The sequence below is a fragment of the Ursus arctos genome, unplaced genomic scaffold, assembly GCF_023065955.2.
Source record: "Ursus arctos isolate Adak ecotype North America unplaced genomic scaffold, UrsArc2.0 scaffold_18, whole genome shotgun sequence".
In the NCBI taxonomy this organism is placed as follows: Eukaryota; Metazoa; Chordata; class Mammalia; order Carnivora; family Ursidae; genus Ursus; species Ursus arctos.
The window spans coordinates 31708327-31735800 of record NW_026622852.1 but is presented as its reverse complement, the minus strand read 5'-3'; the positions used below and the strand labels follow the sequence as shown (position 1 = coordinate 31735800).

At 45.1% G+C, this 27474-nt stretch overlaps 1 protein-coding gene across 5 annotated transcripts; it reads left to right on the top strand.

The window, feature by feature from the left end:
- Nucleotides 1-69: 69 nt before the first annotated feature.
- PGAP4 (post-GPI attachment to proteins GalNAc transferase 4) lies at nucleotides 70-22903 on the top strand. Of its 5 annotated transcripts, XM_057313629.1 has the most exons (3): nucleotides 70-383; nucleotides 539-620; nucleotides 15415-22903. In XM_057313629.1, exon 3 carries the CDS (start codon nucleotides 15492-15494, stop codon nucleotides 16701-16703), a length of 1212 nt encoding a protein of 403 aa, XP_057169612.1. In that variant the 5' UTR covers nucleotides 70-383; nucleotides 539-620; nucleotides 15415-15491; the 3' UTR covers nucleotides 16704-22903. The 5 variants fall into 5 exon arrangements, with proteins under 5 accessions (XP_057169612.1, XP_057169611.1, XP_026361898.1 ...); XM_057313628.1 differs by lacking the exon at nucleotides 539-620; XM_026506113.4 differs by lacking the exons at nucleotides 70-383; nucleotides 539-620 and adding an exon at nucleotides 802-1093.
- The last annotated feature ends 4571 nt before the right edge of the window (nucleotides 22904-27474 follow it).

Here is a 27474-nt window from a genome sequence, read left to right as displayed (position 1 = left end):
TCTCCTTCAGCTCTCACCTAGTTATTTTTGGATCTCTTATTAAACCTCTGTGGCCTGTTAACTAAATAATTTCTGAGAGACAAAGCTCAGAAATGACATCTCTCAACGCATAAAAGCCCTTCATTAGTAATGAGAGCCACTTTTCAGACATCTCTTTTCGTGAGTCTCTTCTCCCTTTGCTCAGCTCTCTCTCCTAGACATTCTGTGCAAAATTTTCAACCTTCTCATGTACAGGGAGTCTGGAAGTAGGCGGTCTCATTCTTACCTCATTCTCATCTGTGGTGTTGGCACGACGTCAGAACAATTCTTCAATAAATATCCGCCAAAATGAAGGGTTGGGAATGGGTTTTGAACCACGGAAGCCACCCCCGGGAGACTGACAGGTAAGTGGAAAGAACCACAAACCTAACACCCATGCCTGGCTAGGTGACCTGGTTAAACCAAACCTTTCTGATTTTTAAAATAAATGTTTACATTGCTGGCTTTTGGAATCAGGAAGGGTTTGCACTTCTCTATTATCTTCTCAAATCTTTCGTAGTTTGCAAATTGGGGATGATAATCTATAATGTCCAGGAGTGAAGTGAGATCTAGAGGAACGTTCATGAGGCGCCTGGCATAAGGTAGGGTGCGGTGGGGTTTGGGGGCGGAAGTGGTGTCGGCTATTATTTTTATTATGGGCAAAACCAATTCCCTCCAGCGGAGAACACGCTTGCAGGCCGGCTGGGGCTGTGAAAAGCGCGGAGACCTCAATCTTCAGCATTTTCCATATCCTTAGCCCTGAGCCTGCTTTTCCCTTTCTGCCCATCAGTTGGCGCCTTTTGCCGTCCTTTTTTCCCCTCAAGCTGGTTTTGGGGGCTGCGGTCGCTCCGCAGCTCGCAGGTCACATGGCCTGCCGGAGCGAGGGGACCCGGCGCGGGAGCTGCGCCGCGGGAGGAGGTGAGGCTCGGGCGCGCACCCGAACCGCGCTGCGCCCGCTCCGCCCGGGCCTCAGGGTTGGGCGATGGCTCCTCTGTGGCGATGAGCCAGCCCGCCTAGGCGACACCAGAGGCGGCCCTCGGCGTGCGCGGAGGACGGAGCTGACTGCCCCCACCGGGTAGGTTTTCCCTGCGTGCAATCTGCCCAGCCCCTCTGGCATCGCGGCCGGAGCGTGAGGACGAGGATTACCCGGGCCGCCGCTGGCGCGGGGAGAGCTGCGGCGGGTGCTGGCGCAGCTCCGGAGGGCCTGCGCCCCCGGCCGTGCGTTCTGGGCAGGCGAGCTTCGCTGCGGCCCGGCCCCGGACGCCGGCCGCTTCCTGCCGGAGGACCGCGGGGACCCCAGAGAGGTGTCCCCCGCGCGGCCGGGGCGGGTGTCAGGGCAGGGATGAATGAGTGTCGCGGCGAGGGCGTCTCTCCACCCTTCGCCCGCTTCGGCAGCTCGGCGAGGCCGACAGGAAGGCGCGAGCCAGGCGCGTGCGAGCCCAGGTAAGACCCTGCTCCTGGCCAGCCTGGCCGGGCCTCACAGCCAAAGGGCACATCGTCTAATGGCCGCCGGCACGCGGCGAGGGTCCCTCGCGCGTCCGCCCCTCGGGCCAGCGGGGCTCGCCAAAGCGCTGCCGCGGCGTGGGGTTTCTGCGCGCGACCTCGCAGCCTGGGGACCGAGGAAGGGCGACCCGGCAGAGGAAGGCGTCCCTCCCAGCTCCCGGAAAGACCAGACGAAGGGAGCCAGCGCAGCGATCGTAACCGTTAGCCTCTACCTACGGGTGGGGAAACTGAGGCCCGAGAGCGGCGGGGACTGCCCAAGGTCAGCAGCAGACGCTAGATCCGGGACTGTGGTCTTCCGCTCCCATTCTCTTTCCGCGAGGAGTGGAGAGGACCACCCACCCCCGCTAGTCACATCCTCCTCCTGGCCTCTGGGCGCGGGCGTTGCCGGTGCCGCACTGCGCCCGAAGTGCCCAGGGGCTAGAACTCCTGCTGGGTGGGTGTGACCCTGGCACCCCCTGCTGGTCGCGTGCTGTCCCCGGGAGAAGCGCAGAGTGGCTCCAATGATGATCTCACTATGCGGGCCATTAGCAAAACCTGCAGCTGTGTGTGCGTGTGCGCACGTGTATTTCCCCAGGAGCACTGAACCTGGTAAGAGGGATAGCTTTTTTTAGGGGTGCAATTCTAGAGTGCACTGTACCAGGTACTTTGGGAGGTGACAAGAGAAAACTACGTGTGTCTAACACCTAACATTATTAAGATTATGGGGTGCAATTCTAGAGTGCACTGTACCAGGTACTTTGGGAGGTGACAAGAGAAAACTACGTGTGTCTAACACCTAAGATTATTAAGATTATTAGAATTTTTTAAAGGATTAGCGTATTACAAAGCATTCAGGAAACAAAAATGTAAAGGAGAAAATAAAGATAACTTGAAACTTCATCTAGATTGTTGAGTTTTTCTGGATATCGTCTTAAAGTTTTCTCTGCATACAAACATCTAAACCGATAAGGTGGGCAAAAATAGCATCTTGTTTTAATTTGCACGTCTGGTTACCCAGGGGGAACTAATAGCTTTTCCTCTGTGTACTGGCCTTTTGCATTTGCAGGGGTGAAGGATCTTAATTCTTTTGCCCCACCCCACCCCCCTTTTAAAAGTAATTTCTGTGCCCAACCTGGGGCTCGAACTCAGAACCGCGAGATCACTAGTTGCACATGTCACCGTCTGAACCAGCCAGGCGCCCCTCTTTTGCCCCCTTTTCAACTGGAGTATCTTTCTGTTCCTGATTTTTAAGCACTCTTTATATATTAAGCATTAAAGAAGTAATTCTGTCGTTTATGTTGCATAGTCTTTCCCAATTTGCTTGATGGTTTTGTCAGTTTTTCATCTTTGACCATATACAAATTTAACTTTTTCATTTAGTCATGTATGTATGTGTATATATATATATATATATATATATTTTTTTTTTTAATGGTTTCTGCTTTGCTTGTGGACCTTGCTGAGAAGAGGCTTTCCTTTAGGCCTTTCCTAAAATATGTAAATATTCTTCTGTATTTTCTTCAGGTACCTTTAAGCTTTTGTTTGAATATTTTAATGTGAAATTTATTCTAGCTTAAGTTGTAAAGTGGAGAGCTAATTTACTTTTCCTGAAGAGGTAGCCAGTTGCCGCAAAGCTATTAAGTCCATTTTTCACCCCTAATTTAAATTGCTTCCGTTACGGTAGATTAAGTTATTACATGTTTGTATCTGTGGATTTTCTCATCTGTCTATTTATCAGCATATTTTGGTGCTGGTGCCATGTTATTTTAATTACTGAAGTTTTATAGTAGGTTTAAGATCTGGTCAGGCAGATTCTCTCTTACTACTCTGTAATATCATTTTCCTGGCTCTTAGAAAAATCAATTTTATTGAAGTATAGTTGACATGCCATGAAACACACCATTTAAATTTATTTTGATGAATTTTATCAAATGTAACCACCATCATAATAAAAAATTATGAAGCGCTACATAAAATTGATGTCATCATTGCCATGCTAATCTTTGATACATCCTCCCAATTTTTATATATGTGCCAGCAAAGTGAGGCCCTGAGTGTCATGTTCACCATCCCAATGCCCGGCACAAGACTCAGTATTTGTTGAATGAATGTTTAATAATTATCATAAAATTAGTACCTACTCTTTACAAAAGTGTTGAAAGGGGGCGCCTGGGTGGCTCAGTTGGGTAAGTGTCTGCCTTCTGCTTAGGACACGATCTCAAGGTCCCAGGACTGAGCCCCATGTCAGGCTTCCTGCTCAGCGGGGAGTCTCCTCCCTCTGCCCGTTCCCCTCCCCCGTTCATGCTTGTGTGCTCTCTCTCTCCTCTCTCTCTGAAATAAATAAAATCTTTTTTAAAAAAAGTGTTGGAAGCAAAACAGGAAGCTTCCATTCCTCCATACCTTCATCTTTCGTTCACTAAGTTATACTCCATATCAAAAACGGAATGACCATACTATGTACATTTTTCTACAATTGCATTGACATATCTTGCATTATTTTTCCCTTAGAGACTTAAAATCTCTCAGACTGTAACAAATTACCATAGATTGGGTGGTGTAAACAGCAAAACATTTCCTTCTGGGTGCTGAAAGTCTGAAATCAGGGTTGCAGCATAGCTGGGTTCCGCTGAGGGCCCTCTTCCTGGTGTATGGATGCTACCTTCTCACTCTATTCTCAGTGGCAGAGAGAGGAAGCCTGCTCTCTCCCGCCTCTTCTTTTAAGGGCACTAACCCAACATGAGAGTTCCACCGCCAAGACCTAATTACCTCCCGAAGACCCCATATCCAAATACCATGACATTGAGCATTAGCGTTTTAATACACGAATTTGGGGGGAGCACATTCAGTCCATAGCAGAGACGCAGCTAAGACTTTGCAAATGTTAGTTAGCTTTCTCTTCCTTTTTAATGGCTTCTTATCGCTTTGTATAATTACCTAAAAATATGTTTCCTGTTGCTGGGCATTTTTTTCCCCTGCAGTTCCTCCTTCCTTCTTCCTCTCCTCCCCTCCCCTGTCCCTCCTCCCCCTCTTTATCTTTCTCTTTCTTACTATTACAAACAAAACTGCCATGAACATTCCTTGTCCATCTTTGGTAGCAAGTGTTGGCATTTCTGTGGGATAGATTCTTGAAAGAATTTCTATGTCAAGGGGGATGCACATATAAAATTTTTATAGATACTGGTTCAACTTTCCTTCCAAAGGTTGCACCAATTTATATCAAGTGCCCGTTTGTTGAACTGGGCCACTCCCTCTTAAAGTAAATTGAACGGACATTATGTTAAAAGAGGATATGTTAAAAGAGGATCTCTATCCTGGGGAAATGCTATGTTTCTCCACTTACTAAAACTTTTAAAATATCTTTCAGGAGAATTTTATAGTATGTGTGTATATTCTGCATATTCAAAAAATTTATTCCTAAGTTTTTTACCCCATTCTCACAGGGATCTTTTATCCCATTAATTAATTGGGTTATTGTCTGATTAGGTAAAGCAGTTTATGTGTGTGTGTATAATACTAGATGTTATTTTAAAATGTTTTTACATTATTATTTTTACATATTAATATTTACGTTTGCATTCTGAAACTCTGTTACCGTTTCTAATGATTTTTCAGCTGGTTTTCTTGGGTTTCCAATCTCTGCAGAGACAGTATTGCATATTGGTTGAGAACATGGCTTCTGGAGCCTGTCTGCCTAGGTTCAAGTTTTCCCACCCACTTAGAAGCTTTGTTAACCTTTGGTACAACTTAATTCTGTCTTTAGCTTTTTCAGGTATAAAATGGGCTGAATAATAGTATTTCTCACAGGCTTCTTACGAGGATTGATGAGCTGCTTAGAACGTTGCCTAGCACATAATACGTGCTTAGCAGACATGTACAAATAAGTGGATCGCTGCACATTGTAAGGCCGTGCTCTTTGATACTTCCAATTTTATAGCTGAGGAATTGAGACCCACAGAGGTTAAATGACTTGACTATCAGCATTTATTTGCTTCACAAACATTGAGCCTCTCCTATGCACAGAGTACTGTGGTGAGTCTGCAAGGGATACCAAAGATAAATCAGACTGAATCCACTAACAAAGGATTTATAAGTCCAATTGGGGCATAAGTCAGAGGTCATGAATAAAGCCATGCAGGGCAGCAGGCATTGTGGACAAAATATAGGCTTTGGAATTTCTCCTCTGTTTTAATTTCCTGCTTTCAACTTGGTAGCATTTATTTTTTTCCTCTAAAAGGAATTAGTTCCATTGCTATTCGAGAGTTGCTATTTTGGTTAAATGAAATAGATGTAAGAGTCTATTACAGAACTTGGATATGTAGTAGGAGCTTAACAAGTGGTAGCTATCCAAAGATACAGTCCAAAGTAGCAAGTGATAAATGTTCTGGGGGGGGAAATTTATGTAAAGGGGCCAAGCACTTGAGAAGCAAGAGTTTTTTTCTGGTTGGGGCAGATGAGGGTTGGTTTTTAAGAGGTCCCTTTGGAGCTGATTCTTGATGGTTAAGTAGCCTGTGTGAGGTGAAGAAATAAGACTGGAGGGATAGTTGAAACTGGATTGTGAAGAATCTTGGCGAAGAATGTGGACTTCGTTCTATAGTCGTCGGGGAATCATGAACAGTCCCACAGAAAAGAGCGCCATGTTCAGATTTGTGCTTCGTATGTTCAGATGGATGGTGATAATGTCAGACATTACCATCATTTGCGGTGTCTTCTCTCTGACAAATGGCTTTTATAGCCATTGTCTCACTTTATCCTCACAATGCCTCCAAAAATGAGGTATTTTTCATTTTCCTATTTGACAGAGGCAGAATAGTCTCAGATAAATGATTTCTTTATAGATGGACCCAGCGAGTGAATGTTGGGACCAGACCTGGACTGAGATCTTTTGGCTTCCAATCCATTGCTCCTTCTAGAAGTCGGAGGCCTAGTTAGGAACCTGTTGCCGTCAGCTGGCCTGGAGGGGATGAGGAGTAACAAGGGTGAGGCAGTGCAGAAGGGCATGGCTGTGGGAGGAGAGGAGGGGAGGGGAGGGGAGAGGAGGGGAGGGGAGGGGAAGGGAGGAGAGGGGCATCAAAGAGGCCATACAGGTGGCATTGCTAGGATTTGGGAAGTGACTGGATAGGGGTGAGTAGTCAGAGCATACTGGTCTTTTGGACCCAAGGTTCCTGGGTGAGTGGCGGTGCCATTCACGTAGGAGAGCAGACTTCTTGACTGCTTATCTCTGGACACTCAGCCTTGTGTACTGTCTCACATACCTCTCTGACCCCTTCAGCTTAATTTTTATTTTTTTAAAAGATTTATTTCTTTTAGAGAGAGAGTGCAGGGGGAGAGGGAGAGAGAGAGAGAGAATCTCCGGCAGATTCCCTGCTGAGCACAGAGCCCGATGCATGGGTCGATCCCATGACCCTGAGATCATGACCCGAGCAGAAATCAAGAGTCGGCCACTTAACCAACTGAGCCACCCAGGTGCCCCCAGCTTAATTTTTAGAAGCTGCAGTAAAATGTAACTGCCATTGTCGCTCCGTTTATTCATTCTAGTCCTATTTCACGTTCATTTCTTGGTGTCTAGTGTCTTTTACTGTCTTTTCTGAGCCCTCCATACAAGACACAGTAACAGACATAATCCAGTTTACAAAATGGTTCTGTTTCAAAGTACACCAGTAAGGCACAGATAACAACTCAGTAATCATTACACAGTAGAATCGGGGCTGTAACGGTGTCATTGTTTCCAGGCCACCTCACAGATTCCAGTCAGTCCCCAGCATCCCTGGATGTGGTCCTGAGCTGGTGATGCCATGGGTGACTATGGAATTCTGGAAAAAGAATGATAATGCACACATGGGCCTACTTCTATTCCATCCCCATATTGGGCTGGAAGTAGAGACCTCCTTCCTTCCAGCTACCAATGCAAAATCCTGTTTTCAGGTAAGTTATCTTAAAACCAAACCAGTGAAGTGAAATAAATTATAGGAGGCCTTGAACACCACACCCCACTGTGCAGCAATTGGCTAAATCCTTTAAGAAGATGTTTTCAAAAGCACATAAGAACATAGTCTTGAATGCCTACCTAACTCCATGTGGCTGGATTTTAGGCAAACCAGTCATCTGATCATTGAAGGATCTGATCCCACCTCCCATGGCCCAAGATGGATGTACTAGATTGCATTATTGTTCAAGATATTTTCGGCCTCTCCCTGGAGAGACATATATTTCCCTGATCATTGGCTTCAGGCTTGGCCATATGTCTTCTGGTACCCCTTCTTGCAGGAAAATTACATAACTCTGTTCTCTTGAACTTAAGGGTTGTTATGTAACTCGCTCTGGTCAGTGAAGGTAGGTGGACGTGATGTGTGTCGTTTTCGAGCTGTGGCTTTGAGAGCCAGCTTGTGATCCACTATCCGTCTCTTTCTCCTCTGCCACAAAACCAGCGATGTCTAGAAAAGAGGCAGTTCATCTACCTGGGTCCTGGAGTGCGAATGACAGGTTGCAGTCTTCACTGATCCATAACGGACGAGTAACATGAGCAAGAATTAAACCTCTTTTCCTATAAACCCCTGAGATTTAGAAGTCATTACTCTAGTCTGTCCTGACTCATACCGTGTATAGTGATAGGGGGCCAGATGCCTTGTGAGCATTTTAGAAAAATGTCCCAGACTCTCAGCAGATTGCTAGAGCCTTTCTTTTTTTTTCCTGAGAGCTTAGAAATTGGCCTCCTGCTTTTGCTTTCCATTGAACCTTCATTTTCCCCTTCCTCTGCTCTGCAGGAGGAGTAAAAATCCCTGCCCCACTGCTTTGGCTAGTGCATGGTGAGTGGACTCAATCTATGGCCTGCTTAAGTGAGGCCATACATGTACCTTTTGTGTTATGACTCTTGTGCACCTGCCGTCCACCAAAGGAGCATGCCCAGATGTCTGTTCCTTCTGCAACCTGACCTGGAACAAGAGGTACATGGAACAACCTGATTCTGACCCTCAGTCTGGAGCTGAACCCACCTGAACCACAGCTATCCACAGACCCATGAGCAAGAAATGCATGTCGTTATCGTAAGCGCTAAAGGTCTGGGCTGCTCATCACCCCAGCAAAAGCTTATCTGTGTAGGTAGGGACCACGTGTCCTCTGAACTGAACCCCAGTCCTTCCCTGATGATCAAGAGAACAGCAGTCTCACACCATATTTTTAAAGCAGGTTATTTCTGAGATGTTAATGATTTTATTGCCCCCATGAGGAAATTGCCTGGCATTAAAGGTTCCCTTGATGTCGGCACCAGGTGCTCCCGTTCCTGACCCACCTGCCAGAGGGGAGAGAGAATCAGGAGCCTGGGGTATCAAGGGACAGGATAATAGGGCCTGAGGGCAGTAGCACAGGGGGGCTTGGAGAGGACTGACATCTTTACTTCTCCTGCCCCATACAAATAACGAAATCAAAGGAAGATCATCGTGCTTGCTTGATGAACAGCTTCAAGAAAGTCTTCTCCCTTTGTATCCACCTGAAACATACAAGCCTCTTTTGTGCAGCAAATTTGAAACCAGCCCTGCACGCACACCAGGCCCCTTAGCAAGATCCTAGAAAATAAAGCAGAAATCCACGGCTCTGGGAATACTGGGTGCTTTTAGGGCCTCTCCAGTCATACCTGGATCTAAGACTGTGCCCTTTGAATATATTATCCCCCTTTTGCTACACAAATGGTAGCATGCTAGACATACTTTTCTAGGTCTGTCTTTTTTTTTTTAATCTAGGTCTTCTTTCACTGAAAATATATCTTAAAATTTTTCTATATCTGTATATGAAGATTTTGCTTTCTTGAACTTTTTTTTTTTTTTTTTTTTTTTGGTGAGAACACGTAAGTTCTCCTCTCAGCAAATCTCAGTATTGTATCTTAGCAAGCACAGTATTGTCAGCTGTAGTTGCCAAGTTATGCATTAGAGCCTCGGACCTTATTCATCTTACAACTAAAAGTTTATACTCGGACCAGCCTTACCCACAGCCCTCCCCTCAGCACTGGTAACCAACTGTCTGTTCTGCTTCTATGAATTTGACTTTTTTTTAGATTCCACATACAGATGATATCATGCAGTTTTTGTCTCTCTCTGTCTTATTTCACTTAGCATAATGCCCTCTGGATTCATCCATGTTGTCACAAATGGCAGGATATCCTTTTTTTTTTTTTTAAGGCTGAATAATATTCCATTGCATAGATACACCAAATATTTTTTATCCATTCATCCATCCATCAGGGGACATTTGGGTTGTTTCCATATCTTGGCTATTGTGAATAATGCTGCAATGCTGCATACCTCTTCGAGAGAGTGATTTTGTTTCCTTTGGATATATACCCAGATGGGGGATTGCTGGATCATTTGGCAATTGTGTTTTTAATTTCTTGAGGAACCTCCATACTGTTTTCCCTCCGTACCTCCATAGTGTCTCTACCAGGTTATGTTTCAGCCAACAGTTTACAAGTATTTCCTTTTTCCACATCTGTGCTAGTACTTCTTATCTCTTGCCTTGTTGATAATAGAAGTCTTTAGTAGGTGTGAGGTGATATTTTATTGTGGGTTTTGATTTGTGTTTCCGTGATGATTAGTGCTCCTGAGCACCTTTTCATGTACCTGTTGGCTGCTTATATGTCTTCTTTGGGAAAACATCTATTCAGGTCCTCCTGTGCCTGTTTTTAAATAAGTGGGTTATTGTTATTATTGCTATTGTTATTATTATTATTATTGCTATTGAGTTGTATGAATTCTCTGTATATTTTGGATATGAACTCCTTGTCTAATATGTGGTTTACAAATATTTTCTTGCATTTTATAGGTTACCTTTTCATATTATTGATGGTGTCCTTTGCTGTGTGAAGCCCTTTAGCTTGATGTAGACCCACTTATTTATTTTTGTTTTTGTTGCCTGTGCTTTTGGTGTTAAATTAAAAAAAAAAATCATTGCCAAGACCAATGTCAAGAAGCTTACCTCCTATGTTTTCTAAATTGCCTTGGCTATTCGAGATCTTTTGTAGTTACATACTAATTTTAGGACTGTTTTTCCTTTCTTTGGAAAATGCCATTGGAATTTTAATAGAGATTCCATTGAATCTGTAGATCATTTGGGTAATATGGACATTTTAACAATATTAATTCTTCTAATCCACAACCACAGAATATCTTTCCATTTATTTGTGTGATTTTCAGTTCTTTCAACAATGTCTTACTGTTTTCAGTGTACAGATCTTTCACCTCCTTGATTAAATTTATTCCTAAGTATTTTATTATTTTTGATGCAATTGTAAGTGGGATTTTTTCTTAATTTCTCCATTAGTGTATAGATATGCAACTGATTTTTGTGTGTTGATCTCATATCCTGCAACTTTACTGAATTCGTCTATCGGTTCTCAGTTTTTTGAGTCATATACCATTGGCGATTAGAGCCAGGTAATCCAGGGACCCATCCCTCAGGTGTTGCTGCAAAAGCTGGGGCACCAGGCCTGTGTATAAGCTCCTTCCAGAGAGATGCTGGCGATCTGGTTTTATCATTGGAGTGAGCCTGTGGGAGAAGGTGGGAGAAGTGCCTATCGGTTCCCTCGGGTTCTGGGGAGAATCTCAGCCAGCTCCTAGATACGTGCTAAGTTAGAAGCTGGACCCTCTGGCAGGAACTTGTAAAGTATGCCCTCAAAACCCTTCCAGGGAACAACTAGGGATGGTCACTTTTGCCTGCTCCCAGCGTGCTGAGCCCTGGAGGGGATGGAGGTGGCAAGTGCCCATGTACCTGCAAAGAACTGCTTCTTTGTTCGCTATGGTCCAGTTGGTCTCACGGATGCAAGCCCCATTGGCACTCAGAGCTAGATGTTTCGGGAGCCCATCCTTCAGGTGGCAGTCTTAAAATTTGGAGTGCTAGGTGTGTGGTCCAAACCCTTTACTCCTCATGAAGAAACTGGGAATGGGGAGTTCCCTCCTGGTTATAGGGCACTGTATTGGGGTGGGTTTATGGCTGGAGTGTGTCTCAGCTTCTCTTTCCTACCTAGCCTCTCTTTCCTACCTGTTTCAACGTGGGTATTATCTCATTTCCCCTATGTGTAGGGGTTCCTCAGCTAGTTTCTGGATTTCTCTCGGGGAATTTCTCTTGGTGTAGCCGTACATTTAATGCGTCCACGGGAGGAGAGAAGTTCAGGAGCCTCCTGCGTTGCCATCTTGGTCTCTTCCAAGTTTGCTTGCTTTTAATGGGTACTTTGTATTCCATTCTTCGGATGTATCATAATTTCTTTGACTCACTCTCAGTTGATGAGCCCTTGCAGTATTTTGCTATTACAGATGATGCTGCCAGTCATTTCTCACACGAGACTATATATCTAGGAAGGAATGTTAGAAATGGAATTGCCGCATCGTTAGTGGTTTTTTTTTTAATAATCCCAAATTAATTCTACAGAGGTTATTCTGAGTTATAGTCCCATTAGCAAAATATGTGAGTGCCAGTTTGGGAGGCCCTACTTTGCATGGGCCAGGAAGAGTGGATTAAAGGATGAGAAAAAGCTATCTACGTGAAGAAGCAGGGAAGGTGGGGGAATAAAATGCTCCAGAGTGTGGGAGTTGTGTGAGCAAAGGCCAGGAGTCAGGTAAGAGTGTAGCATACTCAGTGTTCTGAAAGATGCGTGTGTCTAGAACTACCGTGCGAATTGGTGACATGTGGCTATTGATTACTTGAAATGTGACCCGTCTGAATTGAGATATACTGTACACGTAAAATATACACTGGATTTCAAAGACTTAATATAAAAAAAATACCTCATTAATAATTCATATTGGTTTCATGTTGAAATAATAGTTCTGATGTATTTAAAATATATTATTAAAATTAATTTCATCTGTTTCTTTTTACTTTTTGACTGTGGCTGCTAGAAAAATTTAAATACCTATGTGGCTCTTGCCTCGTATTTCTACTGCAGAGTGCTAGTCTAGAACAGGGATTGGTGAACTATGGGCTGCTGGCCAGATTTGGCTTGCAGCTTGTTTTTATGTGGCTAGAGCACTAAAAATAGTTTATATATTTTTAAAGAGTTTTACAAAAGAAAAAGTCTAGGAAGAATATGCAAAAGAAACAGTATGTGGCCCACAAAATGTAAAATATTTACTGTCCAGCCCTTTACAGAAAAATATTGCCAACGTCTAATTTTGAGTAACTTGAGGAAGGGCCCATAGAACAAGATGGCCGGGAAGGACACGGTCTGGATCATAAAGGGTCTAGTGGGCCATGACAAGAAATGTGGATTTTATTAACAGAGCAATGGGAAGCTGAAGAAGGACTTTAAGCAGGAGAGTGATATGATCAGATTTATGTTTTTAAATGATGACTGCGCGCACACACACGTACACACACTCACACACAGAGTCCTTAAACACCCCACCCCTGGGGCTGATCTGGACTAAAGAGCGTCACATTCTTGCTTTACCAGAAACTGTCACCAGAAGAGCGTGTTGAAGGAGTGTGGATGGGGATTTTACACCCAACACAGAGCTCTGCACTGTCATCGTCACATTGTCATGTTTGCGCTCCCCAGGTGCTGGCATTCTCCAAGCTGCATGCCTTATCTTGTTGACTGTATTTTGTTCCTGCTTCTAAGTGGGTGCGGCTCTCTTGGGTGAGAGCAAGCGTCGGGAGAACAGGGTGAGCAGGAAGCCACCTGACCGACTCCATTCCTTACCAGGAGTGTAAGCTCCACCCAGTGTCAGTCCTTGGCTTCTACTGGCAGTGATGCCCATCCACGTGATTTGTCAGCTCCAGTGGCCTGAGCAGCTCGCAGGGAGAAGCATCCCGTCTCCCGTACTCTGAACGTTCACAAATCAGCAGGCCTGGGCTTGCCTGCCTTCAAACCTCTCCCTGCTATTTCCCTCTTCAAGTACTACCCCGATCTCTTACTGGTACTGGGGTAGTCTGGCTCACGTCTGGGTCCCACAGTACAATAATGTGCTTCTGATGCTAAAATGAGACTTTGTTGAATTACCATGTCATCACCCTATAGAGAGAGGTGTGGTATTGTACTCAGTTCCAGGGGGCTGGGTAGCCTACTGCTGTAATAAGTCCAAAAATCGTCAGTGACTAGACACAGTGATTGACGTATTACTTCCCACACAGCCCACTCTAGACTGGGAGGCTTCTGGGAGGGGAGCAGTGGGAAGGACCTCTCTTCTGTGCAGTCATTCAAGACCTCAGGCTCCTGCCCGCTGCTGGCCCCACCCTCCTCCAGAGCCCCTCAGTTGGTGACTGGAGAGTGAGAAATTCGGGAAGGCACATCTGCTCTCAACCGCCTTGGCCCAGGAGTCACACCTGACGCTTTGCTTGTATTTTCCTGGCAAGCCCTAGTCACCAGACCCCACCTGGAAGAAGATGGGCTAGGGAATATGGTCTTTCTGTGTGCCCAAGAAGGGGAGGACACGGAAATGACAGCCCGGAACGCTGCACCACAACCTCATACGGTCCCTGGGCGGCCCTTCCTTCAAGATAACTCACAAGCTAGGCCTTTTCTTCCAAATGTGTACACACTTTGTTATGCTTCTGACATAAGAGGTTTAGGGTTACCTTCTGTTCTTTAGACACCGCTTAGTTTTGCATTGACATTACTGGTGTTATACCGGCTTTGTCGTTTTAATTCTGTTTCTCGGTATGAGTCTGTTTTCTCTCCGATCATTAGGCCTACTTACTCCCAAGGTATTACTTGAGTTTGTATGTATGAATATATATTTTTAAAAAAGATTGTCTTTGTTTATTAGAGAAAGAGAGAGAGAGCATGTGCATGAGTGGGGGGAGGGACAGAGGGAGAGGGAGAGAGAATTTCAGACAGACCCTGAGTTGAGCACGGAGCCCAACCCTGGTTCGATCCCATGACCCCGAGACCACGACCTGAGCTGACACCAAGAGTCAGATGCTAAACCAGCTGGGCTACCCAGGTGCCCCCATATGGATACGTTTTTAAAAGTTTTATTTAAGTAATCTCTACACCCAACATGGGGCTCCAAGTCAGGACCCTGAGACCAAGAGTCCCAGGTTCTTCCGACTGAGCCAGCCAGGCGCCCCACAGCTGTGGAGACGTGACTTTCCACCCGCTGAGGGGCTGAGTTGGGAGTCACACGTGTGCCTGACCTCCTGCCTGTGCTCTGAGCCGTCACGTCATACAACATCCTTTCTGGATCTCTTGTCTGTCCCTCCCTCCCTCATTGCAAAGCTGCTCATGGACTTTTCTTCAGATATTTCCTCCCCTCCCAAGTCTGGGGCCCTGGAGTTCGCTTGCATATGGGAGACACTGGTTCCTATGGTAGCGCTATAAAAAATAAAACGGGAGAACAATCAGGATTAAACTAGATGCAGTTTTAAGGATAGTTGCATGAGATTAGAGAAATAAGAATGTACGATCTTGACAAAGACGTCTCAGAGAATCCTAAAGAGTCCTTTTCTTGTTTGGGATGTGCAGAAAAGACAGTTTTCAAGAACTGCTATGCATAATCAGTCAACCAGTACTTACTACGCATTTACTTTGGAATTTACTTTCAACGTGTATTTCCTTTGTGTCAAGTCTTGCTTTTTCGTCTGTTTTAAGAACGCAGGTCTATGTAGCTGCTGCGTTGAAATAAGGATCTTACTAGCCTACCTGGTGACTTTCTGGCACATTGGAAACCCAACTAAGCGTCTGTGGATGTGGCAACTTGGTGGCATACACCAAGATTTCCTTACTCATAGAAATAATGAAAGAATCCCGGAGATCATTAACTGACACAACCAAAGAAGAGCGTCCTGGAGAAAATACTTGGAAGTCTCTAGTAGCTACCACCTAGAATTAGAATTTCTGGGTTGATATGTGCTGCGTTCTATCCCTGGGTTTTTTGGGTTTTTGTGTTTTTTTTTAAAGCCTCTTACCATTCTGTGCTTGTCTCCCTCTAGGTTTGACTTGTGCTGATTCGGGCCTGCATTCCAGGATGGTTTGTTCTTGGGACCAGACCTGACCAGAAGTTGACCTCATGAGCACAACAGCCCCTCCCGCTGCCATGCTTCTCCGGAGGCTGCGGCGGCTCTCCTGGGGCAGCACGGCTGTCCAACTCTTGATCTTAACAGTGGTGACGTTCGGCTTGCTGGCCCCCCTCGCCTGTCACCGCCTCCTGCACTCTTATTTCTATCTGCGCCATTGGCACCTGAACCAAATGAGTCAGGAGTTCCTGCAGCAAAGTTTGAAAGAGGGTGAAGCTGCCCTCCACTACTTTGAGGAGCTGCCGTCTGCCAATGGCTCGGTGCCCATCGTCTGGCAGGCCACCCCCCGGCCCTGGCTGGTCATCACCATCATCACTGTCGACAGGCAACCCGGCTTCCACTATGTCTTGCAGGTGGTGTCCCAGTTTCACCGGCTTCTTCAGCAGTGCGGCCCCCAGTGCGAGGGGCACCAACTCTTCCTGTGCAATGTGGAACGTAGCGTGAGCCATTTCGACGCCAAGCTGCTGTCTAAGTACGTCCCTGTGGCCAACCGCTACGAGGGCACTGAGGATGATTATGGGGATGACCCCTCGACCAACTCGTTTGAGAAGGAGAAGCAGGACTATGTCTATTGCCTGGAGTCCTCCCTGCAGACCTACAACCCAGACTATGTCCTGATGGTGGAAGATGACGCCGTTCCAGAAGAGCAGATCTTCCCAGTCTTGGAGCACCTTCTGCGGGCTCGCTTCTCCGAGCCGCACCTCAGAGATGCCCTTTACCTAAAGCTCTATCACCCCGAGAGGCTGCAGCACTACATCAACCCAGAGCCCATGCGGATCCTGGAGTGGGTCGGCGTGGGCATGCTGCTGGGGCCCTTGCTAACCTGGATATACATGCGGTTCGCCAGCCGTCCGGGGTTCAGCTGGCCCGTCATGCTCTTCTTCTCCCTGTATAGCATGGGTCTGGTGGAACTGGTGGGCCGGCACTATTTCCTGGAACTGCGGCGGCTGAGTCCTTCCCTGTACAGCGTGGTCCCTGCCTCTCAGTGTTGCACCCCCGCCATGCTCTTCCCTGCCCCTGCGGCCCGCCGGACCCTCACCTACCTGTCTCAGGTGTACTGCCACAAGGGCTTCGGCAAGGACATGGCACTCTACTCACTGTTGAGGGCCAAGGGGGAGCGGGCCTACGTGGTGGAGCCCAACCTCGTGAAGCACATTGGGCTCTTCTCCAGCCTCCGGTACAACTTTCATCCCAGTCTGCTCTAGCGTGCCAAGAAATGCCTTTCTGAACTTGGCCGCTTCTCGGTGATTCCAACATCGAGTTCTTTATTTGGACATGGTTGCTTGCAGTTATTTCATTGTCATATGTTGTTAGGGATCTAGGCACTGAGACTGCTGAGAACATACACGCCAGAGAACAACTCTGGCAGGAGCGGATGTTCGCCCTGAGGCGGGACCCCTCTCCCTCCACACAGCCACACTGCCTCATGCAGTCTGACCCGCCCACCCAGGGGGCATTTAAATGCCAGCTGTGTTCTGCACTCGTTGTCAGCTCTGCTTTGTGATAGAGCTTGTGACTGCCAAAAATACTGTGCACAAAGATATGGCCGTTTTAGGATTGTAAGGGTAGAATTTGGTGAAAGGTGAGATCCTTTTGAATTGATTTCTCTCTCACGGGGCATGAGAATGGATGTATGCCTAGAATATATGTCCAAAGACACAGGACCGTATTGACAGGTTCCACTTGTTTCTTTGACCTGGTGTAGTAAAAGCTGGTAAAAGTCGTTGCAGTGCCTGGCGACTTGGAGACAGGTGATCTCGCTTCTGTTACGTGGTGTTTCTTTTCCATGCATCTGTAGTGTACTGATGGTCAGTGTTGTTAGTGAGAACTTTAAGGCACAGCAAGATCCGGAAGCGCCTTCTGGATCATCAAGGTCAGATTGCTTATGTTCAGTAGTGATTTCATACTGAATATTTCCATCATAGTCTGATTCTTTGAAAATTGGACATTGCAGACTGATGTCAACCGGGTGAGCTCTTTAGTAATAGCATATCCTTTCCCCTAATTTTGCTGGCTAATCATTCACCCTCATTTTTTTTTCCTTCTGGGTATCATGATGTTAGAAAAGCAAAAGTGTCGACTGTGAAGTCAGAAGGGCCTCAATTTTTATTTCAGATCTCTTGCATGTCCTAGTGATGTGCACTTGGGCAAGTCATGACCGCTCTGAGTCTCAGTTTCTTCACCTGTAAAATGGGGATGGCGATACCTACCTTTGAAAGTTGCCTTGAGGATTAAATGACAGAATGTATGTAAAACACCCAGCAAGTGCTTAGCCCATGGAAAGCACTTGGCAAATACTAGTTCTTTTCTCCCCTGTAATAAGCATGTAACACTCAAGTGTATCTTGGATAAAGATACTAGTGGTACTGCTTCAAGTGTGCAGTAGGGCATCGAGCTCCCACCCGGGGAGTAGCCATTCTGGACCAAACTGCGAGAATAAAGGCTGACTTGTCCTCGTGATTTGTGAAGGAGATGTAGCTCCGCTTTCACCTGGCGCCACCTCCAACCAAGCCAAAAATAATGGTTTGTTCAAACCGGAAATGATCGAGCTTATTGCAAGATGAGCATCTGAAAACTATTCTCCTCCAAAGTTACCCTTAACTGTTCTTTGACGATATTTATCAAACCAGAGGTCAGGTCCTCTCATGAAGATGGATGTCTACATCGGAGTTCAAGTGTTGAAGGTTGTTTCAGCCCCGTGTCTTCGTTTGCTTTTTAAATTTCCAGTGAGCTTCCTTCTGGAGATCCCCCTTGAGAGCACTGAGACAGTAGCTCATGGCACACGGAGTTGCACACCATGCTTTGCAGATGGACAAACTGAGGCCAGGGGAAGTGAAACAACATCCCCAGGTTTGCGTGGCGGGACAATGGCAGAGCCGAGGTGGGAACGTGGCTCCTCTGACTTCCAGCTCCTGTACTTTTTCCTTAACTACATTCATTTTCTAAATATCTGTGTAGTCAAAGTCTCTTTTGTAGAATCTGATTGTAACCTGGACGGAACAATGTCTCTGTAAGCTCCTGTGGTAGAAACTCATTGTCCTGTTGGTCTTGGGGAACAAGCAGGTGTACGTGTGTGTCGTGTTGTTATCGTGAGACGTCATGTGTCGCACAGGAACGTCTGAAGTCAGTGGAGCTACTGGATGACTTGTTAGGATGTTCAGATTTTGCTGTTTGATTCATTCTGTCCCGGTCCATGGCTCATCCCATGTTCGGGAACAGAACCACCTGGCCTACAACTCATTCAAGTTTGTTGCATTAACGATGGGATCTCCTCGTGAATGTGTTTTGTCCACCAACAGGAGAGTCACATCTAAGCTAGTCAGGCAGAAGATAGGGAATCATTGCTGGTTTATATTTCTGCTCTTTCGGATTCAGTTGTCTACTGCATGCAGATATCCCTACCCTTGACTCCTTCATTCTGGATGGCTAAAGCCATCTTTGCCTTGTCTAATTTCTCTACCTGTCCACTAAGACACCTTCCCCCATAGATCTTAACTAGAGCCTGCCGTCTTTGGACATTTTCTGCAGATGCAGGCTCAGTTCTGCTATTTTATCCCCACCCTCTTCTAAATCTCTCTCCCTTTTGTCCCTCCCTGGAGTTCAGTTTTTGTATGCGGTCCTTGATTAGGACAGCTGACAGCTTTACGCCAAAGCTGAAGTCTCGTTTAATCCTAAGCCAGGGGGCTGGAGGAGAACTAAAGGCCTCTTTCTATTACAAGGGGCATAGGTCACCAGGAGGGTGAAGGTCTCTGACAGAACCTGCTCGCCTCACCCTTCAGGGGTTAATAATTGTCAGGCCTAAGGAGTTCCCTGTTGTGACTGGGTATATTTGCATAGCCATATCAGTTCAAATACAAGCACTTGTTCCACTGAGGTATCCTGAGAAGACTTTTGTCATTCTCTCTCATTTCTGTGCATGGATTTTTCTCACGTGAATAGTATCTAAACTACACACACACACACACACACACACACACACCCCATCTTGGAGTCCCAAGGTAGCTCTTCACAATTATGGGCTGTTTGCTTAAAAATCCAAAACTGACTTTGTTGTATTTCTTAAGTGGAAACATTTGAATTGTGCATATTCCTTTTTATTGCTGTTTGAAGAAAAAAGGGTGAGAATACAACTGTGCGACTGGAGAATACAAATCAGATTAATATGATGATAGGATTAATCTAATTTACCTCGGACACACTCCTTATCTGGTTGAACTTATTTAACTGGTAACTTAATTTGGGTAGAGAGGCATTCTAATTGGAGTCGGTTACTGCGGGATTTTTACATACACTATGATACATTGTGAGTTACAGCAGTACACGATATGAAGTTGGCTAATTTTAAGTCACATGAACCACTTGGATATTTTTATCCCAACCACAGTGAATTTGCTGAGACATGCTCATTAACTGGCACGGGTTTTGTTTTTGTTTTTAGGTTGGATTTTATTTGGAAAACCTTTGGAGGCTGTGTCAAAGATGATTGAAAATGTAATTAAAAAGTACTTAATCTATTAGAACTGCAGTGGGAATGTGCTGTGGCTTCCAGCTCACTCCGGGACCTGGGTTGTAGCATTGTCATGAGTCATCACTCTTAAGAATGGGGATTTTGGTTTAGAACTTAACAGATTTTCGTGATCTTTTCCCTAACATCCTACGCAGAAATGCGGATGAATGAACTGATTCAAAGGAGGCATCTCTATTAATAATTTGGGGTAAAAACAGATGGAAATCCAAAGCCAAATGATGAATTTATCCAAAGGAAGCAAAGAACAGATGGCCTAAGTGTAGGAGTGGGGTAGCTTTAAGATGTCCAAGAGATGGGAGAGGAAGACAAAGATGTAGAATGAAGCAGAGGATCTCAAATTTGTCACCTGTTCCTGTGTGTCCCAAACTCCGTATGTAATAAATTCTTCTTTTAAAAAAGATTTTATTTTTAAGTATTCTCTACACCCAACATGGGGCTCAAACTCACAACCCCGAGATCGAGAGTCGCATGCTCCACTGACTGAGCCAGCCAGGTGCCCCGTAATAAATTCTTCCTGTGTGCACCACTGTCATGAAATCTTTATAGGACCAGCCTATGGAGAATGCACAGGAACTAAATAATGAATAGTCAATGTTCTAGATAAATAATTCATTACTTTGCTAGGACCTGGCTTCCTACTGCATTTAGAATAAAATTCAGCCCCCCTACATTAACCTCCAGGCCAGATGGGCTCTTGCCCCTGCAAATTGTCTGACTTCATGTCTTATTACCACTCCCTTCCTTGTTCTCCAGGCTCTAACCACACCAGCTTGCGTTTACTTGCTTAGACTTGCTCTACTGATTCTTACTGGGAGGCCTTTGCACGGCCATCCTCTCTATCTGGAACACTTCTCCTTTGGCTGAGTCTTTCCTATAATTTAGGCCTCAACTTAATTTTAATCCCTCCCAGTGGACTTTCCATTCTCTCTAAAGCAGCCTTCCACCTTCCCGACCCCCAGCCCCTATCTATCACTTACCCAGTTTGATTCTCTTCAAAGCTCTTGTCATGACCTGAAATTCCCTTATTATTTTGGGATATTTCCACCTCCTTCTCCCCACAAGATATAAACCTCCCAATATCTGGAATCTTCTTTTTCATTTATTGCTGTATGCCCAGATCCTGGAACAGTACCTGACACATAGTAGGAAATGAATGAATGAATGAATGAATGAATGAGGAAGGAAGGAAGGAAGGAAAGACAAGGATAGAAAGGGTAGAGGGTCAACAGTGGAACTGCCTATGGAGAAGAGGAATGCTAGTAGAAGAGAGAAGAGGCTAGGGAGGAAAATTTAGAAAGAGTGGGGTTCAGGGAGTGAGAGGTGGTTAGGATGTACAATTCTGACCCAAGTGAAAAGCTTTTTACATGCATTCCAGGCAGAGGGAATGACAAGCATGAAAAGGAACTTTTTACACCACTGCACAGCTGCTTTTCTGGGTTGTTATGGTTTTATTTCTAGTGTGTGCATTGGGGGTTGTGTGTGTGTTGGGGGGGTCCTGTGTGTTACTGTCAGGTGAAGGCTACGATTTCCCCTTCAGACTGCTACTGCTGCATCTTCCTGGTGCTGCCAGTGGGAATCATCTAGACACGAACACCACACATGGTGGCTCCACGGCCTCTTCTAGGACTTTTAGGCCGAGAGGCTGGGAAGAGAGTGACAGAACAATCCTCGCACTGTACGGGTGAACTCAGGTTATAGGGGTGAGTGGCTCTGGGTGGTAGGAGTGGCCTTTGGCAAAACGTTATATGATTTAACACAAACCAAGAATAGAGATGTAAACCTTCCCGGAGACGAGATGTGAGGCACAGGCAACTCTTAGAGGATCATTTTTCTGGTGCATGACTTTTGGGTTCTTTTATGTTGTGTTAGCTTGGCTTTGTTTAAATGGGAATTCTCTGCAAATGTTGAGTCCTCTGCAAAACTCACACACTGGCAACATTTTAGACAAAGAATGTATGCCACCCCAGTTTGGTTTTATCCAGAAAAAGATGTAAGCTCTGGCATTGCTGTGACCCCAAGACCTGGTTGCTTGTACAGTTGGTGACCCATACTTTATTTTATTTTTTTAAAGATGTTATTTATTTACTTGACAGAGAGAGAGCCCAAGCAGGGGGAGCAGTAGAGGGAGAAGCAGGCTCCCCGCTGAGTAGAAAGCCCAGCATGGGGCTCGATCCCAGGACCCGGGGATCGTGACCTGAGCCAAAGGCAGATGCTTAACAGACTAAGCCACCCAGGTGCCCCTAGGGACCCATACTTTAGAAACACTAGTCAGCTAGTCTGTGCAGATGTCTTTCTAGCACCATGTTTGGGCAATTCCTCTTGTCCTTCTCAACCATACTTTGCCAGCCCCAATATATCCAGAACCCACAGCCAGCTAGGGGTCACCAAATGAAGGCTGGCTTCCATCTAGCTCCCCTGCAATGAAGTTTATGATAAAGGAGGCAGGGTTCTTGGAATCTACATGTGCAGTGCTCTCCTTTTGAACAAGAAGAGGAAAAATCATCTAAATTTTAAAAGTTATTTAAAAAAAAGAATGGTGTGTGTCTATCACATTCATAATCATAGTTCATGTATTATTCTGCAAGGAATTACATCAAGCAAAGTAATCATCCGTAAATCTAAATATAGCATTTTATCTCCATCTTAATAAATGCCAAAACCACATTAGCAATATTCATTCAGATGACTCAAGTTGTTTTCTTATTTTAAAATGTTTTCCCAGTTTTACTGAGAAATAATCGACATATATCACTGTATAAGTTTAAGGCATACAGCATGCTGCTTTGATTTACATGTATTATGAAATGATTACCACAATAGGTTCAGCTAACATCCGTCTTGTCATATAGGCAAAATAAAAAGAAAAAACAAAAAAAATTTTTTCCTTGTGATGATTTTCTTATTTAATTTCACTGAACTATTAGCTGAAAGGCCCTACTCTGCAGAAACACACTCCCATTTTTGAAACAGAAAAAGCTTCGAAGAGATTAGAATCACATTATCTTTCATTTTACCAGTTAACACCAGAGGAAGAAAAATGTTTTAGCCAAATTAACCCCTACAGTCACACGTAAACATGAATCCTCACACTAAGGCAGAGACACACATTAAAATTCTGAATTCCATCTCAATCATCAGGAAGGTGTGTTGCAAATTTTGCAGCTTGGTTTCAGTACCTGAGATGGTTGTAGCATAAGGATGCATTTAGCTGCAGATAACAGAAGGCAGTCCCCCAGGGCCTCAAGTAATAATGATGTTTGATTTTATCACCTAAAAAGCAGTCTGGAGAAGGCAGGCTCAGTAGTGCAATGGACCCGGATTCTGTCTCTCCTTCTTGTCTGCCATCTTTTGCTCACGGCTACTGCAGCTTCAAATATTAAGTCCTCCCAGGGCTACATTCAAAGATGGAAGAGACTGAGGTAAAAAACAACAACAACAGAAAACAACAACAACAACAACTTTCTCCTTGTGAAGTTCTGTTTCTTTTCCAGGAAGAACAATTTCAGGGTCTCCCTGAGACATCTCCGTTTGTTTCAATGGCCGGATATGGGCCAGGCCCTTTCTTTGACCAGTCCCAGGCAAAGCGAAATGGGATAAACCCAATCCCAAAGCTCTCCATTTTAGCTTGGGTTGGGGCTTATTTTTCTTGACCTCAAGTGCTCTCTACCTATCACCCAAACAGAATGGGGCTTTTGTTAGCCAGAAAGATGGGTGTGGATAGCTTATGGGCAAAATGTGCACAGTGACTGCCCCGTTTCTGGAGGAAGTGGTCAAGACTTTTAATATTTTTCCTGCTCTCGGTGCTTCATCTGATATTTAGAAATTGAAGCAACATGGAGATTTATTAGAGTTATGTCATAGAAGCCTTTAAAAAAGATACTGCTACAAGATTGTTTTGGAGTGTCAAATGCTGTGAGAAGCTTAACTTGTCAGGTTCCTAGAGGCCCATAAGACTTCATTTTCTTCCCAATATGATAGGGCATCTATCTGAGCTGCTGAACAGGGAACATCATGGAAACAATAAGATCATTGTTTCTTTTCTTTTTTTTTTTTTTTAAAGATTTTATTTATTTATTCGACAGAGATAGAGACAGCCAGCAAGAGAGGGAACACAAGCAGGGGGAGTGGGAGAGGAAGAAGCAGGCTCATAGCGGAGGAGCCTGATGTGGGGCTCGATCCCATCATGCCAGGGTCACACCCTGAGCCGAAGGCAGACGCTCAACCGCTGTGCCACCCAGGCGCCCCAAGATCATTGTTTCTAGTTTCAAGGAAGTATAGATATTCAAACTCAAATTGGACAAGTGGATTGACCAGTTGACAACTGAAGATTGTGCTTTCGACTTATTGTTCAACTGTTCTGAGTTACTGATTTGGGGCACACCAAGACCTTTTTATTTTTTTACAAATTCACAATCTTAGAAAGTGGTCACATGAATGTTGATGTATAGTATGAACTGTGCTGTAAATTTCTTGAAACAGGCAAATCTTACTATGTCTACATTAGAAAGTATTTTCCTGTCTGTATTCAGCTTCATGAGAAAACTATGAAATTGAAATCATGTTTCAATTGAAATCATTGAAATTATGTTCACCAAGAAAACTCGGCATCCCTGGAAGTTTAGAGGTAGGTCTGACATGAACTCTAAGGAGATCCTGAAATTTCTAGAAATTTCTTGAGAAATGTTTGGCAGTTCATTCTTTAAAGAAAGGAGTAAAGAGGAAGATAAGAACCACAATCAGTTCTAGAATTGCAAGCTCTCCCCAACAAAAGATATCCCCTCAACTCAGTCAATTAATACTAGAGACACCTAGGCTCACCAGCCTGTGAATACAAATGAAGTCAGGTTAACATTAAAAAAGGCAGTTTCCTTTGTTGACACAGTCTTCCCCACCCCCTAAAATCCTCACTCGAATATTTCTTGAGAACCTCCAACAAGGTACCTTACATGGATGTGTCACATAGCAATTTGCTAGCCACAATGATCACGCAGCATCTATTTTGTCTTTCCTCTCCCATTCTGGCCTCACACTGCCTGCAAAGTAACTCTAAAGGGCCTCTCTCTTTCCCCTGCTACGGTAGTCTGTGCCACGGTTACTATTTTTCAATGCTTACCGACTTATCAGTCCTGGAGGCTAAGTCAGACTTTGAAGTACAAATGCTAATGTCTCAGCGACCAAGGTTTATTTCTCACTGCCGTAAAATCTAATAAAGATCTGGGCCACCCTTTAGGACAACTATTTTCCACGTAGCAACTCAACAATTAGGGCTGCGAAAGGTTTCACCGTCCTGTAGCTGCCCCATCAGGAGCAGGTAAAACTCCCTGGTCAACCAAGCAGGCTTAAAGAAAGATAAAGAAAAGGCTTACTGGTTTCTCAGCAGCTCTTTGTGTCAGACTGCAAATGGCCAGAGCCGTGGCCTCATGGACCTGCAAGAGGACTAAAAAGTGCAGAGAGGTCCTCCGTCTATAGGAAAGAGGAGAAGAACAGTAGTGAAACAATATTTGGTGGATAGTAGTAATACCGACTTTATAGGTCAGTGCTGGGTTCTGGGAAAAAGTGGAAACAACGACCCTCTCTCTGTTTTTTTGGTGTTTTTTTTTTTTTTTAATGTAAGATTCTATTTATTTATGTGTTTATTTAGAGAGAGAGAGAGAGAGCAAGCAGGGGGAGGAGCAGAGGGAAAGGGAGAGAGAATCTCCAGCAGACTCCCCACTGAGCACAGAGCCCAACGCGGCGCTCAACAGCACCCTGAGATCACAACCCAAGCCGAAATCAAGAGGTGGGCGTTTAACCTACTGAGCCACTCAGGCACCCCTCTTTCTCCAGTTCTGTGCTGTGTTTTGTCACTTGATCCTCAAATCGGTACTGCTTACGTCCAGAGTCCCAGAAACTTTCTCATGTAAGCTCCATTGTCAGAGTTTTTTCTTTGTTAGGAGTTCCTTTCTTTCCGTTTTTTTTTTTTTTTAAGATTTTATGTATTTATCTGAGAGAGAGCGAGAGAGCACAAGCAGGGGGAGCGGCAGGCAGAGGGAGAGGGAGAAGCAGTCTCCCCACTGAGCTGGGAGCCCCGTGCAGGGCTCGATCCCAGGACCCTGAGATCATGACCTGAGCCGAAGGCAGGTGTTTAACTGATTGAGTCACGCAGGTGCCCCTGGGGTTTCAACATAGTCCAAGAACGGGGCACAATGCTGTGTCATCTCTCTCTCTCTCTTGTTCTTTTTCATGACAAATCGATGTACACCCCTTTGCTTCTAATTCTCCTTCAGACAATGTCTGACTTGTTCACGGCTGTAACATAAAGTCACGGCCTTGTACCTGGAACTCAGAAGTGTGTTAATGAGTGGATGGCTGGAGGGATGGAAAGAGTGGGTGGATTGGTGACTGATCGTTTCCTCTCTCCCCAGAGAGGAAAGGAAGCTTAAAGGGGGCCTGTTACCACTTTCTATTTACCTTCAGAATCTCTGGCCCTTTGAACCTAGTTGCAGTCCTTCTATCTTGGACACCATTTTTGCCACTTTTTGGGGCTCTCTTTGAACTAGGACCTTGTTTAGCATTAACTATAGGAGTGTGAGTGTTTCAGTTCAGTGGCTGAAATCCTAGCAGACAACTTCAGGGATTTCTAATTAAGGAATGTGGACGTGGGAACAATAACCAAATGGAAAATGAAATACCTTTTTATTAACTGATAAGTAAGCACCCATTGTCTGCCAGTGCAGACAACTTGGTTATCCCGAATTAGATTATGCTGTTTAGGCCTGGAATCTAAGGAAGGCCTGCATGACTTCTATCACTCGAGAGTGATGGAAAGGTCTGGAACAGACCAGATGCAACTGATGCAGAAGCACTTAGGTAAAAGGGTGAATGGACAGGCCCTGACCCAGGGCACTGCAGTAAGGGGACTGTTTGCAAAACAGGGAATATCAGCTTGGACACTCCACCCTCTAGTAGAACGGAGTTTGGTAATGGCCCTGTGCTTTGAGTGCATGAGCGATTCCTTCTCTCTCCAGAAGCAGCTGGTCAGAAGAGTGGACAGAAGGTGTGGGAGCAGCAGAGATGCCCCCTCCCCCACAGGCCAATGTGGAAAAGGGAGGAGAGCTGGCTGGAATACTCCATCTCCTCTTCCCCTCTTCCATGCCTAGCTATTTACCCTTCTTCATCGTGAATGCCATCTTCACTTTCCCCTTTACCGGAACCCTTCGGTCTTTTACACGGGGTCACACCCATTCCATTCCGTAACAGACTGTCTCCAGAACTCCCGTCTAGGCTAGCGTCTTCACTCTACTATACCTGTTTGTTAGAGATACAAGTGCAAACTGTAGGCTTATTACTGCATTTTTTTAAGTCCTTTAAAAAACAACAACAACAAAACTTACTACACATTAACGCTGGTATATGGATACACTTTCTTTTCTTTTTTTTTAATAGATTTTATTTATTTATTTGTCAGA

Coding starts and splice junctions, on each gene's coding strand:
- PGAP4 (XM_057313628.1), top strand. CDS start 15,492: ATGAGCACAACAGCCCCTCCCGCTGCCATGCTTCTCCGGAGGCTGCGG.